The 16,684-nt window shown below is 52.4% G+C and overlaps 1 protein-coding gene across 2 annotated transcripts in view; it reads right to left on the reverse strand.

The window, feature by feature from the left end:
* Positions 1–16,684, reverse strand: part of sez6l2 (seizure related 6 homolog (mouse)-like 2) — a 55,054-nt gene that overhangs the window by 19,743 nt on the left and 18,627 nt on the right. For both annotated transcript variants that reach the window (XM_088915918.1, XM_088915917.1), the window contains exons 4-9: positions 11,083–11,253; positions 4,957–5,093; positions 4,663–4,855; positions 3,343–3,528; positions 2,031–2,202; positions 305–468 (exon numbers count right to left, since the gene is read on the reverse strand). In XM_088915918.1, the coding sequence (XP_088772044.1) occupies positions 305–468; positions 2,031–2,202; positions 3,343–3,528; positions 4,663–4,855; positions 4,957–5,093; positions 11,083–11,253 (1,023 nt within the window). The remainder of the gene's footprint in view (positions 1–304; positions 469–2,030; positions 2,203–3,342; positions 3,529–4,662; positions 4,856–4,956; positions 5,094–11,082; positions 11,254–16,684) is intronic.

Here is a 16,684-nt window from a genome sequence, read left to right on the forward strand (position 1 = left end):
CACTCCAGTACATTAACACTGCACTGAGAGAGAGAGAGGGGTTAATACAGACACACTGACTGGACACTCCAGTACATTAACACTGCACTGAGAGAGAGAGGGGTTAATACACACACTGACTGGACACTCCAGTACATTAACACTGCACTGAGAGAGAGAGGGGTTAATACACACACACTGACTGGACACTCCAGTACATTAACACTGCACTGAGAGAGAGAGGGGTTAATAGGGACACATTTAAAAATAATTTATTGTGTTGGTTGTGTTTCATCTGTTTGCTAAAGGTTCGTCTCTCTCCCACCTTCATAGCGCAGTGCCAGAAGCAGTGGGATTCCAGAGTTTTCTGACTGCAACTCCAAGAAGAGCGAGGAGCCCTCACTGACGATCCCTCTTTCTGGAATGTCATCTATATCAGAATCAAACTGCAGCAGAGCCTGAGAGTTGTTCCCACTCCGAACAATGAGCCTGAGAAAGAGAAAGGGAGTTAATACAGACACACTGACTGGACCCTCTAGTACATTAACACTGCACTGAGAGAGAGAGGGGTTAATACACACACACTGACTGGACACTCCAGTACATTAACACTGCACTGAGAGAGAGGGGTTAATACACACACACTGACTGGACACTCCAGTACATTAACACTGCACTGAGAGAGAGAGAGGGGCTCATACAGATACACTGACTGGACACTCCAGTACATTGACACTGCACTGAGAGAGAGAGGGGTTAATACACACACACTGACTGGACACTCCAGTACATTAACACTGCACTGAGAGAGAGAGGGGTTAATACACACACACTGACTGGACACTCCAGTACATTAACACTGCACTGAGAGAGAGAGGGGTTCATACAGACACACTGACTGGACCCTCCAGTACATTAACACTGCACTGAGAGAGAGAGAGGGGTTAATACACACACACTGACTGGACACTCCAGTACATTAACACTGCACTGAGAGAGAGAGAGGGGTTCATACAGATACACTGACTGGACACTCCAGTACATTGACACTGCACTGAGAGAGAGAGGAGTTAATACAGACACACTGACTGGACACTCCAGTACATTAACACTGCACTGAGAGAGAGAGAGGGGTTAATACAGACACACTGACTGGACACTCCAGTACGTTAACACTGCACTGAGAGAGAGAGGGGTTAATACACACACACACTGACTGGACACTCCAGGACATTAACACTGCACTGAGAGAGAGGGGTTAATACACACACACTGACTGGACACTCCAGTACATTAACACTGCACTGAGAGAGAGGGGTTAATACAGACACACTGACTGGACACTCCAGTACATTAACACTGCACTGAGAGAGAGAGGGGTTAATACAGACACACTGACTGGACACTCCAGTACATTAACACTGCACTGAGAGAGAGAGAGGGGTTAATACAGACACACTGACTGGACACTCCAGTACGTTAACACTGCACTGAGAGAGAGAGGGGTTAATACACACACACACTGACTGGACACTCCAGGACATTAACACTGCACTGAGAGAGAGGGGTTAATACACACACACTGACTGGACACTCCAGTACATTAACACTGCACTGAGAGAGAGGGGTTAATACAGACACACTGACTGGACACTCCAGTACATTAACACTGCACTGAGAGAGAGAGGGGTTAATACAGACACACTGACTGGACACTCCAGTACATCAACACTGCACTGAGAGAGAGGGGTTAATACACACACACTGACTGGACACTCCAGTACATTAACACTGCACTGAGAGAGAGAGGGGTTAATACACACACACTGACTGGACACTCCAGTACATTAACACTGCACTGAGAGAGAGAGAGGGGTTAATACAGACACACTGACTGGACACTCCAGTACGTTAACACTGCACTGAGAGAGAGAGGGGTTCATACACACACACTGACTGGACACTCCAGTACATTAACACTGCACTGAGAGAGAGAGAGAGAGGGGTTAATACAGACACACTGACTGGACACTCCAGTACGTTAACCTGACCTGTCATTGTCCTCGTCCAGAGCCACCCTCTCGAAGTGGAGGTGGAGCCTGTGTCCCTCTCTGGCCTCCAGCAGCCAATGGCAGCTCAGGTTGTTGCTGTGGTTACCGGATGGCGTGGGAGAGAGGATCCGCCCTAGAGTGGCGTTCCGAATCCACCCTCCACATGCCACTGCTGAGAGAGAGGAGCAGAGAGAGAGGAGAGGGGAGGGGAGAGAGGGGAGAGAGGAAGTGAGAGGAGGGGAGAGGAGAGAGGAGAGACGAAGTGAGAGGAGAGAGAGAGAGGGGAGAGAGGGGGGAGAGAGAGAGAGGGGAGGGGAGAGAGAGAGAGGAGAGGGGGGAGAGACGAAGTGAGAGGAGAGAGAGGGGGGAGAGACGAAGTGAGAGGAGAGAGGGGGGGAGAGAGAGGAGGGGAGAGGAGAGAGAGAGAGGGGAGGGGGGAGAGACGAAGTGAGAGGAGAGAGAGGGGGGAGAGGAGAGAGAGGGGGGAGAGACGAAGTGAGAGGAGGGAGAGGGGGGAGAGACGAAGTGAGAGGAGAGAGAGGGGGGAGAGGAGAGAGAGGGGGGAGAGACGAAGTGAGAGGAGGGAGAGGGGGGAGAGAGAGGAGGGGAGAGGAGAGAGAGGAGAGGGAGGGGAGAGACGAAGTGAGAGGGGGTTTAAGTCTCCTCTCCTCTCCCTGCTGTGTTCAGTGAAGAGTGTGAGAGGCGTCTCCTCCCGGATTCAGCCCTGTTCCCCCAGAGAGACGCCGGGATGCAGTGGTCTGGCAGGTGAACAGGGAGCTCTAACCAGCGCCCCCTGTGTCAGAGTCTGGTACTGTGAGCTACTGACACCTGCAGACAAGAGCACACACACTGCAGGCACACTACACACACACACACTGCACACACACACTGCAGACACACACTGCACACACACACTGCACACACTACACACAGTGCAGGCACAGCACACTACAGGCACACTGCACACGACACACACTACAGACACATTCACACTACACACGTATTCACACACACGACACACTGTACACACACTGTACACACACTACAGGCACACTGCACACGACACACACTACAGACACATTCACACGACACACACACTGCAGGCACACTACAGGCACACTGCACACGACACACACTACAGACACATTCACACTACACACGTATTCACACACACGACACACTGTACACACATGACACACACAGCACGTACACTGCACACACACATGACACACACTCACACTCACCCACTCTCACTCACACACACACACACTGCACACTCACCCACTCCCTCACACACACACCGCTGACTCACCGACACACTGGGGTTCGCTGGCGCTCCAGTGAGGTCGAGTGGAGTTCAGGCAGGTCACGACCTCATGACCCCTGACCTCGTAACCGGGGTCACAGTGAAAGTGGGCGGAGCCTCCTGGGTGAAGGTCAGTCACAGACACCCCCCCTCCAGCCGGGGAGAGAGGAAAGGAGCAGGAGAGGAGGAACGCTGAAGAGAGACGAGGCATAAACACACAGCGGGACAGGAGACACAGTGAGAGAGAGGAGATCACAGAGAATCCCTCAATAATAAACACACACAGCGGGACAGGAGACACAGTGAGAGAGAGGAGATCACAGAGACTCCCTCAGTAATAAACACACACAGCAGGACAGGAGACACAGGGAGAGAGAGAGGAGATCACAGAGAGTCCCTCAGTAATAAACACACACAGCAGGACAGGAGACACAGTGAGAGAGGAGATCACAGAGACTCCCTCAGTAATATACACACACAGCAGGACAGGAGACACAGTGAGAGAGAGGAGATCACAGAGAATCCCTCAGTAATAAACACACACAGCGGGACAGGAGACACAGTGAGAGAGAGGAGATCACAGAGACTCCCTCAGTAATAAACACACACAGCGGGACAGGAGACACAGTGAGAGAGGAGATCACAGAGACTCCCTCAGTAATAAACACACACAGCAAGACAGGAGACACAGTGAGAGAGAGGAGATCACAGAGAATCCCTCAGTGATAAACACACACAGCAGGACAGGAGACACAGTGAGAGAGAGGAGATCACAGAGAATCCCTCAGTGATAAACACACACAGCGGGACAGGAGACACAGTGAGAGAGAGGAGATCACAGAGAATCCCTCAGTAATAAACACACTCAGCAGGACAGGAGACACAGTGAGAGAGGAGATCACAGAGACTCCCTCAGTAATATACACACACAGCAGGACAGGACACACAGTGAGAGAGAGGAGATCACAGAGACTCCCTCAGTAATATACACACACAGCAGGACAGGACACACAGTGAGAGAGAGGAGATCACAGAGACTCCCTCAGTAATAAACACACACAGCAGGACAGGAGACACAGTGAGAGAGAGAGAGGAGATAACAGAGACTCCCTCAGTAATAAACACACACAGCAGGACAGGACACACAGTGAGAGAGAGAGGAGATCACAGAGAGTCCCTCAGTGATAAACACACACAGCAGGACAGGAGACACAGGGAGAGAGAGAGGAGATCACAGAGACTCCCTCAGTGATAAACACACACAGCAGGACAGGACACACAGTGAGAGAGAGGAGAATGGAACCGCGATGTGATTGGTTACAATACCTTGGTAATGAAAGCTGAACACGCCGGGACTGGCTGGCTGAAAACTCTGATAGTGGATCCGCACCTGATTGGTGGAGCTGCGGATCACCTGACCCTCACTCATCAGGGTCTCATTGGCCAGGAGCTCCTGCCCCGCCCCTCCCAGAGCCACGATGGTCAACGACTCATCCTTGGACAGATTCAACTTCCTCACCTGAGGGAGCGGGAAGGCGGAGGAGTCAGCACAGACACAGCGCCGGGAGGCAGCCGACTCAATTCTGCAGGCGGTCTAGAGAGGCTGAGGACTGTACCGACCTGAATCTCTACTCCATACCCCGTGTAGACAGTGATGGTATACGTACAGTCCAGGCTGTGATAGAGGCCGGAGGAGGAGAGGGCTTCCGGAGATTCAAGCACACCCTCAATGTCAGAGAGGTCTGCACTGCACATGACTGAGAGAGAGAGAGAGAGAGGGGTTCATACACACACACTGACTGGACACTCCAGTACATTAACACTGCACTGAGAGAGAGAGGGGTTAATACAGACACACTGACTGGACACTCCAGTACATGAACACTGCACTGAGAGAGAGAGAGGGGTTCATACAGACACACTGACTGGACACTCCAGTACATTAACACTGCACTGAGAGAGAGAGGGGTTAATACACACACACTGACTGGACACTCCAGTACATGAACACTGCACTGAGAGAGAGGGGTTAATACAGACACACTAACTGGACACTCCAGTACATTAACACTGCACTGAGAGAGAGGTGTTAATACACACACACTGACTGGACACTCCAGTACATTAACACTGCACTGAGAGAGAGAGGGGTTAATACACACACACTGACTGGACACTCCAGTACATCAACACTGCACTGAGAGAGAGAGGGGTTCATACAGACACACTGACTGGACCCTCCAGTACATTAACACTGCACTGAGAGAGAGAGAGGGGTTAATACACACACACTGACTGGACACTCCAGTACATTAACACTGCACTGAGAGAGAGAGGGGTTAATACAGACACACTGACTGGACACTCCAGTACATTAACACTGCACTGAGAGAGAGAGAGGGGTTAATACAGACACACTGACTGGACACTCCAGTACATTAACACTGCACTGAGAGAGAGAGGGGTTAATACACACACACTGACTGGACACTCCAGTACATTAACACTGCACTGAGAGACAGAGGGGTTAATACACACACACTGACTGGACACTCCAGTACATTAACACTGCACTGAGAGAGAGAGGGGTTAATACAGACACACTGACTGGACACTCCAGTACATTAACACTGCACTGAGAGAGAGAGGGGTTAATACAGACACACTGACTGGACACTCCAGTACATGAACACTGCACTGAGAGAGAGAGAGGGGTTCATACAGACACACTGACTGGACACTCCAGTACATTAACACTGCACTGAGAGAGAGAGGGGTTAATACACACACACTGACTGGACACTCCAGTACATGAACACTGCACTGAGAGAGAGGGGTTAATACAGACACACTAACTGGACACTCCAGTACATTAACACTGCACTGAGAGAGAGGGGTTCATACACACACACTGACTGGACACTCCAGTACATTAACACTGCACTGAGAGAGAGAGGGGTTAATACACACACACTGACTGGACACTCCAGTACATTAACACTGCACTGAGAGAGAGAGAGGGGTTAATACACACACACTGACTGGACACTCCAGTACATTAACACTGCACTGAGAGAGAGAGGGGTTAATACAGACACACTGACTGGACACTCCAGTACATTAACACTGCACTGAGAGAGGGGTTCATACACACACACTGACTGGACACTCCAGTACATTAACACTGCACTGAGAGAGAGAGGGGTTAATACAGACACACTGACTGGACACTCCAGTACATTAACACTGCACTGAGAGAGAGAGAGAGGGGTTAATACAGACACACTGACTGGACACTCCAGTACATTAACACTGCACTGAGAGAGAGAGGGGTTAATACAGACACACTGACTGGACACTCCAGTACATTAACACTGCACTGAGAGAGAGAGGGGTTAATACACACACACTGACTGGACACTCCAGTACATTAACACTGCACTGAGAGAGAGAGAGGGGTTCATACAGACACACTGACTGGACACTCCAGTACATTAACACTGCACTGAGAGAGAGAGAGGGGTTCAGACAGACACACTGACTGGACACTCCAGTACATTAACACTGCACTGAGAGAGAGAGAGGGGTTCATACAGACACACTGACTGGACACTCCAGTACATTAACACTGCACTGAGAGAGAGAGAGGGGTTCAGACAGACACACTGACTGGACACTCCAGTACATTAACACTGCACTGAGAGAGAGAGGGGTTAATACACACACATTGACTGGACACTCCAGTACATTAACACTGCACTGAGAGAGACAGAGGGGTTAATACACACACACTGACTGGACACTCCAGTACATTAACACAGAACACTCCAGTACATTAACACTGCACTGAGAGAGGGGTTCATACACACACACTGACTGGACACTCCAGTACATTAACACTGCACTGAGAGAGAGAGGGGTTAATACACACACACTGACTGTACACTCCAGTACATTAACACTGCACTGAGAGAGACAGAGGGGTTAATACACACACACTGACTGGACACTCCAGTACATTAACACTGCACTGAGAGAGAGGGGTTAATACACACACACTGACTGGACACTCCAGTACATTAACACTGCACTGAGAGAGAGAGAGAGGGGTTAATACACACACACTGACTGGACACTCCAGTACATTAACACTGCACTGAGAGAGAGAGGGGTTAATACACACACACTGACTGGACACTCCAGTACATTAACACTGCACTGAGAGAGAGGGGTTCATACACACACACTGACTGGACACTCCAGTACATTAACACTGCACTGAGAGAGAGAGGGGTTAATACAGACACACTGACTGGACACTCCAGTACATTAACACTGCACTGAGAGAGAGAGAGGGGTTAATACACACACACTGACTGGACACTCCAGTACATTAACACTGCACTGAGAGAGAGGGGTTCATACACACACACTGACTGGACACTCCAGTACATTAACACTGCACTGAGAGAGAGAGGGGTTAATACAGACACACTGACTGGACACTCCAGTACATTAACACTGCACTGAGAGAGAGAGGGGTTAATACAGACACACTGACTGGACACTCCAGTACATTAACACTGCACTGAGAGAGAGAGAGGGGTTAATACAGACACACTGACTGGACACTCCAGTACATTAACACTGCACTGAGAGAGAGAGGGGTTCATACAGACACACTGACTGGACACTCCAGTACATTAACACTGCACTGAGAGAGAGGGGGGTTAATACAGACACACTGACTGGACACTCCAGTACATTAACACTGCACTGAGAGAGAGAGGGGTTAATACAGACACACTGACTGGACACTCCAGTACATTAACACTGCACTGAGAGAGAGAGGGGTTAATACACACACACTGACTGGACACTCCAGTACATTAACACTGCACTGAGAGAGAGAGAGGGGTTCATACAGACACACTGACTGGACACTCCAGTACATTAACACTGCACTGAGAGAGAGAGAGGGGTTAATACACACACACTGACTGGACACTCCAGTACATTAACACTGCACTGAGAGAGGGGTTCATACACACACACTGACTGGACACTCCAGTACAGTAACACTGCACTGAGAGAGACAGAGGGGTTAATACACACACACTGACTGGACACTCCAGTACATTAACACTGCACTGAGAGAGGGGTTCATACACACACACTGACTGGACACTCCAGTACATTAACACAGAACACTCCAGTACATTAACACTGAGAGAGAGGGGTTAATACACACACACTGACTGGACACTCCAGTACATTAACACTGCACTGAGAGAGAGGGGTTAATACACACACACTGACTGTACACTCCAGTACATTAACACTGCACTGAGAGAGAGAGGGGTTAATACAGACACACTGACTGGACACTCCAGTACATTAACACTGCACTGAGAGAGAGTGAGGGGTTAATACACACACACTGACTGGACACTCCAGTACATTAACACTGCACTGAGAGAGAGGGGTTCATACACACACACTGACTGGACACTCCAGTACATTAACACTGCACTGAGAGAGAGAGGGGTTAATACAGACACACTGACTGGACACTCCAGTACATTAACACTGCACTGAGAGAGAGAGGGGTTAATACAGACACACTGACTGGACACTCCAGTACATTAACACTGCACTGAGAGAGAGAGAGGGGTTAATACAGACACACTGACTGGACACTCCAGTACATTAACACTGCACTGAGAGAGAGAGGGGTTCATACAGACACACTGACTGGACACTCCAGTACATTAACACTGCACTGAGAGAGAGGGGGGTTAATACAGACACACTGACTGGACACTCCAGTACATTAACACTGCACTGAGAGAGAGAGGGGTTAATACAGACACACTGACTGGACACTCCAGTACATTAACACTGCACTGAGAGAGAGAGGGGTTAATACACACACACTGACTGGACACTCCAGTACATTAACACTGCACTGAGAGAGAGAGAGGGGTTCATACAGACACACTGACTGGACACTCCAGTACATTAACACTGCACTGAGAGAGAGAGAGGGGTTAATACACACACACTGACTGGACACTCCAGTACATTAACACTGCACTGAGAGAGGGGTTCATACACACACACTGACTGGACACTCCAGTACAGTAACAATGCACTGAGAGAGACAGAGGGGTTAATACACACACACTGACTGGACACTCCAGTACATTAACACTGCACTGAGAGAGGGGTTCATACACACACACTGACTGGACACTCCAGTACATTAACACAGAACACTCCAGTACATTAACACTGAGAGAGAGGGGTTAATACACACACACTGACTGGACACTCCAGTACATTAACACTGCACTGAGAGAGAGGGGTTAATACACACACACTGACTGTACACTCCAGTACATTAACACTGCACTGAGAGAGAGAGGGGTTAATACAGACACACTGACTGGACACTCCAGTACATTAACACTGCACTGAGAGACAGAGGGGTTAATACACACACACTGACTGGACACTCCAGTACATTAACACTGCACTGAGAGAGGGGTTCATACACACACACTGACTGGACACTCCAGTACATTAACACAGAACACTCCAGTACATTAACACTGAGAGAGAGGGGTTAATACACACACACTGACTGGACACTCCAGTACATTAACACTGCACTGAGAGAGAGGGGTTAATACACACACACTGACTGTACACTCCAGTACATTAACACTGCACTGAGAGAGAGGGGTTAATACACACACACTGACTGTACACTCCAGTACATTAACACTGCACTGAGAGAGAGGGGTTCATACACACACACTGACTGGACACTCCAGTACATTAACACTGCACTGAGAGAGAGAGGGGTTAATACAGACACACTGACTGGACACTCCAGTACATTAACACTGCACTGAGAGAGAGAGAGGGGTTAATACAGACACACTGACTGGACACTCCAGTACATTAACACTGCACTGAGAGAGAGAGGGGTTCATACAGACACACTGACTGGACACTCCAGTACATTAACACTGCACTGAGAGAGAGGGGGGTTAATACAGACACACTGACTGGACACTCCAGTACATTAACACTGCACTGAGAGAGAGAGGGGTTAATACAGACACACTGACTGGACACTCCAGTACATTAACACTGCACTGAGAGAGAGAGGGGTTAATACACACACACTGACTGGACCCTCCAGTACATTAACACTGCACTGAGAGAGAGAGGGGTTAATACACACACTGACTGGACACTCCAGTACATTAACACTGCACTGAGAGAGAGAGGGGTTAATACAGACACACTGACTGGACACTCCAGTACATGAACACTGCACTGAGAGAGAGAGGGGTTAATACACACACACTGACTGGACACTCCAGTACATTAACACTGCACTGAGAGAGAGAGAGGGGTTAATACAGACACACTGACTGGACACTCCAGTACATTAACACTGCACTGAGAGAGAGAGAGGGGTTAATACAGACACACTGACTGGACACTCCAGTACATTAACACTGCACTGAGAGAGAGAGAGGGGTTAATACAGACACACTGACTGGACACTCCAGGACATTAACACTGCACTGAGAGAGAGAGAGGGGTTAATACACACACACTGACTGGACACTCCAGTACATTAACACTGCACTGAGAGAGAGGGGTTAATACACACACACTGACTGGAATTATTGTTGAATAACTTTTAGACAGCATCTTTCCGGTTACCTGGGGCGTGCACCGTGGTGACCGTCGTCGTGGTAATGAGCGTCGTCGTGGTTTCCTCCTCCTGGGGTGAGGAGGCCGTGGGCGCCGTGGCGACTCCGGGTGAGGTCACAGCGGGGGCAGGGTGCAGGCGGCCAACAGGGGGTACGGCCTGCGTGGGGTTGGTCACCGTGCCTGGGGGAGGGAATGGTGAAGGGGTGAACAAGGAGTACTGATCCCGCTGCAGAGACAGGAGACACAGACAGGAGACAGGAGACAGGAGACAGGAGGTCACTGTGCCTGGGGGAGGGAATGGTGAAGGGGTGAACAAGGAGTACTGATCCCGCTGCAGAGACAGGAGACACAGACAGGAGACAGGAGACAGGAGACAGGAGACAGGAGACAGGAGACAGGAGGTCACCGTGCCTGGGGGAGGGAATGGTGAAGGGGTGAACAAGGAGTACTGATCCCGCTGCAGAGACAGGAGACAGGAGACAGGAGACAGGAGGTCACTGTGCCTGGGGGAGGGAATGGTGAAGGGGTGAACAAGGAGTACTGATCCCGCTGCAGAGACAGGAGACACAGACAGGAGACAGGAGGTCACCGTGCCTGGGGGAGGGAATGGTGAAGGGGTGAACAAGGAGTACTGATCCCGCTGCAGAGACAGGAGACACAGACAGGAGACAGGAGACAGGAGACAGGAGGTCACTGTGCCTGGGGGAGGGAATGGTGAAGGGGTGAACAAGGAGTACTGATCCCGCTGCAGAGACAGGAGACACAGACAGGAGACAGGAGACAGGAGACAGGAGACAGGAGACAGGAGACAGGAGGTCACCGTGCCTGGGGGAGGGAATGGTGAAGGGGTGAACAAGGAGTACTGATCCCGCTGCAGAGACAGGAGACAGGAGACAGGAGACAGGAGGTCACTGTGCCTGGGGGAGGGAATGGTGAAGGGGTGAACAAGGAGTACTGATCCCGCTGCAGAGACAGGAGACACAGACAGGAGACACAGACAGGAGACAGGAGGTCACCGTGCCTGGGGGAGGGAATGGTGAAGGGGTGAACAAGGAGTACTGATCCCGCTGCAGAGACAGGAGACACAGACAGGAGACAGGAGACAGGAGACAGGAGGTCACCGTGCCTGGGGGAGGGAATGGTGAAGGGGTGAACAAGGAGTACTGATCCCGCTGCAGAGACAGGAGACACAGACAGGAGACAGGAGACAGGAGACAGGAGACAGGAGACAGGAGACAGGAGACACAGACAGGAGACACAGACAGGAGACACAGACAGGAGACACAGACAGGAGACAGGAGACAGGAGGTCACTGTGCCTGGGGGAGGGAATGGTGAAGGGGTGAACAAGGAGTACTGATCCCGCTGCAGAGACAGGAGACACAGACAGGAGACACAGACAGGAGACAGGAGACAGGAGACACAGACAGGAGACACAGACAGGAGACAGGAGACAGGAGGTCACCGTGCCTGGGGGAGGGAATGGTGAAGGGGTGAACAAGGAGTACTGATCCCGCTGCAGAGACAGGAGACACAGACAGGAGACAGGAGACAGGAGGTCACCGTGCCTGGGGGAGGGAATGGTGAAGGGGTGAACAAGGAGTACTGATCCCGCTGCAGAGACAGGAGACACAGACAGGAGACAGGAGACAGGAGACAGGAGGTCACCGTGCCTGGGGGAGGGAATGGTGAAGGGGTGAACAAGGAGTACTGATCCCGCTGCAGAGACAGGAGACAGGAGACAGGAGACAGGAGACAGGAGACAGGAGGTCACTGTGCCTGGGGGAGGGAATGGTGAAGGGGTGAACAAGGAGTACTGATCCCGCTGCAGAGACAGGAGACACAGACAGGAGACAGGAGACAGGAGACAGGAGGTCACTGTGCCTGGGGGAGGGAATGGTGAAGGGGTGAACAAGGAGTACTGATCCCGCTGCAGAGACAGGAGACACAGACAGGAGACAGGAGACAGGAGACAGGAGGTCACTGTGCCTGGGGGAGGGAATGGTGAAGGGGTGAACAAGGAGTACTGATCCCGCTGCAGAGACAGGAGACACAGACAGGAGACAGGAGACAGGAGACAGGAGACAGGAGACAGGAGGTCACCGTGCCTGGGGGAGGGAATGGTGAAGGGGTGAACAAGGAGTACTGATCCCGCTGCAGAGACAGGAGACACAGACAGGAGACAGGAGACAGGAGACAGGAGGTCACTGTGCCTGGGGGAGGGAATGGTGAAGGGGTGAACAAGGAGTACTGATCCCGCTGCAGAGACAGGAGACACAGACAGGAGACAGGAGACAGGAGACAGGAGACAGGAGGTCACCGTGCCTGGGGGAGGGAATGGTGAAGGGGTGAACAAGGAGTACTGATCCCGCTGCAGAGACAGGAGACACAGACAGGAGACAGGAGACAGGAGACAGGAGACAGGAGACAGGAGACAGGAGACAGGAGACACAGACAGGAGACACAGACAGGAGACACAGACAGGAGACAGGAGACAGGAGGTCACTGTGCCTGGGGGAGGGAATGGTGAAGGGGTGAACAAGGAGTACTGATCCCGCTGCAGAGACAGGAGACACAGACAGGAGACAGGAGACAGGAGACAGGAGACAGGAGACACAGACAGGAGACACAGACAGGAGACAGGAGACAGGAGGTCACCGTGCCTGGGGGAGGGAATGGTGAAGGGGTGAACAAGGAGTACTGATCCCGCTGCAGAGACAGGAGACACAGACAGGAGACAGGAGACAGGAGACAGGAGGTCACCGTGCCTGGGGGAGGGAATGGTGAAGGGGTGAACAGGGAGTACTGATCCCGCTGCAGAGACAGGAGACACAGACAGGAGACAGGAGACAGGAGACAGGAGGTCACTGTGCCTGGGGGAGGGAATGGTGAAGGGGTGAACAAGGAGTACTGATCCCGCTGCAGAGACAGGAGACACAGACAGGAGACAGGAGACAGGAGGTCACCGTGCCTGGGGGAGGGAATGTTGAAGGGGTGAACAAGGAGTACTGATCCCGCTGCAGAGACAGGAGACACAGACAGGAGACAGGAGACAGGAGACAGGAGGTCACTGTGCCTGGGGGAGGGAATGGTGAAGGGGTGAACAGGGAGTACTGATCCCGCTGCAGAGACAGGAGACAGGAGACAGGAGACAGGAGACAGGAGACACAGACAGGAGACAGGAGACAGGAGACAGGAGACAGGAGACAGGAGACAGGAGACAGGAGGTCACTGTGCCTGGGGGAGGGAATGGTGAAGGGGTGAACAAGGAGTACTGATCCCGCTGCAGAGACAGGAGACACAGACAGGAGACAGGAGACAGGAGACAGGAGGTCACTGTGCCTGGGGGAGGGAATGGTGAAGGGGTGAACAAGGAGTACTGATCCCGCTGCAGAGACAGGAGACACAGACAGGAGACAGGAGACAGGAGACAGGAGACAGGAGACAGGAGGTCACTGTGCCTGGGGGAGGGAATGGTGAAGGGGTGAACAAGGAGTACTGATCCCGCTGCAGAGACAGGAGACACAGACAGGAGACACAGACAGGAGACAGGAGGTCACTGTGCCTGGGGGAGGGAATGGTGAAGGGGTGAACAAGGAGTACTGATCCCGCTGCAGAGACAGGAGACACAGACAGGAGACAGGAGACAGGAGACAGGAGGTCACTGTGCCTGGGGGAGGGAATGGTGAAGGGGTGAACAAGGAGTACTGATCCCGCTGCAGAGACAGGAGACACAGACAGGAGACAGGAGACAGGAGACAGGAGGTCACTGTGCCTGGGGGAGGGAATGGTGAAGGGGTGAACAAGGAGTACTGATCCCGCTGCAGAGACAGGAGACACAGACAGGAGACAGGAGGTCACTGTGCCTGGGGGAGGGAATGGTGAAGGGGTGAACAAGGAGTACTGATCCCGCTGCAGAGACAGGAGACACAGACAGGAGACACAGACAGGAGACACAGACAGGAGACAGGAGGTCACCGTGCCTGGGGGAGGGAATGGTGAAGGGGTGAACAAGGAGTACTGATCCCGCTGCAGAGACAGGAGACAGGAGACAGGAGACAGGAGGTCACTGTGCCTGGGGGAGGGAATGGTGAAGGGGTGAACAAGGAGTACTGATCCCGCTGCAGAGACAGGAGACACAGACAGGAGACAGGAGGTCACCGTGCCTGGGGGAGGGAATGGTGAAGGGGTGAACAAGGAGTACTGATCCCGCTGCAGAGACAGGAGACACAGACAGGAGACACAGACAGGAGACAGGAGGTCACCGTGCCTGGGGGAGGGAATGGTGAAGGGGTGAACAAGGAGTACTGATCCCGCTGCAGAGACAGGAGACAGGAGACAGGAGACAGGAGACAGGAGACAGGAGGTCACTGTGCCTGGGGGAGGGAATGGTGAAGGGGTGAACAAGGAGTACTGATCCCGCTGCAGAGACAGGAGACACAGACAGGAGACAGGAGACAGGAGACAGGAGGTCACTGTGCCTGGGGGAGGGAATGGTGAAGGGGTGAACATGGAGTACTGATCCCGCTGCAGAGACAGGAGACACAGACAGGAGACAGGAGACAGGAGGTCACCGTGCCTGGGGGAGGGAATGGTGAAGGGGTGAACAAGGAGTACTGATCCCGCTGCAGAGACAGGAGACACAGACAGGAGACAGGAGACAGGAGACAGGAGGTCACTGTGCCTGGGGGAGGGAATGGTGAAGGGGTGAACAAGGAGTACTGATCCCGCTGCAGAGACAGGAGACACAGACAGGAGACAGGAGACAGGAGACAGGAGACAGGAGACAGGAGGTCACCGTGCCTGGGGGAGGGAATGGTGAAGGGGTGAACAAGGAGTACTGATCCCGCTGCAGAGACAGGAGACACAGACAGGAGACAGGAGACAGGAGACAGGAGACAGGAGACACAGACAGGAGACACAGACAGGAGACACAGACAGGAGACACAGACAGGAGACAGGAGACAGGAGGTCACTGTGCCTGGGGGAGGGAATGGTGAAGGGGTGAACAAGGAGTACTGATCCCGCTGCAGAGACAGGAGACACAGACAGGAGACAGGAGACAGGAGACAGGAGACACAGACAGGAGACACAGACAGGAGACACAGACAGGAGACAGGAGACAGGAGGTCACCGTGCCTGGGGGAGGGAATGGTGAAGGGGTGAACAAGGAGTACTGATCCCGCTGCAGAGACAGGAGACACAGACAGGAGACAGGAGACAGGAGACAGGAGGTCACTGTGCCTGGGGGAGGGAATGGTGAAGGGGTGAACAGGGAGTACTGATCCCGCTGCAGAGACAGGAGACACAGACAGGAGACAGGAGACAGGAGACAGGAGGTCACTGTGCCTGGGGGAGGGAATGGTGAAGGGGTGAACAAGGAGTACTGATCCCGCTGCAGAGACAGGAGACACAGACAGGAGACAGGAGACAGGAGGTCACCGTGCCTGGGGGAGGGAATGTTGAAGGGGTGAACAAGGAGTACTGATCCCGCTGCAGAGACAGGAGACACAGACAGGAGACAGGAGACAGGAGACAGGAGGTCACTGTGCCTGGGGGAGGGAATGGTGAAGGGGTGAACAGGGAGTACTGATCCCGCTGCAGAGACAGGA

The sequence above is a fragment of the Atractosteus spatula genome, chromosome 5, assembly GCF_055471065.1.
Source record: "Atractosteus spatula isolate fAtrSpa1 chromosome 5, fAtrSpa1.hap1, whole genome shotgun sequence".
NCBI classification, from domain to species: Eukaryota; Metazoa; Chordata; class Actinopteri; order Semionotiformes; family Lepisosteidae; genus Atractosteus; species Atractosteus spatula.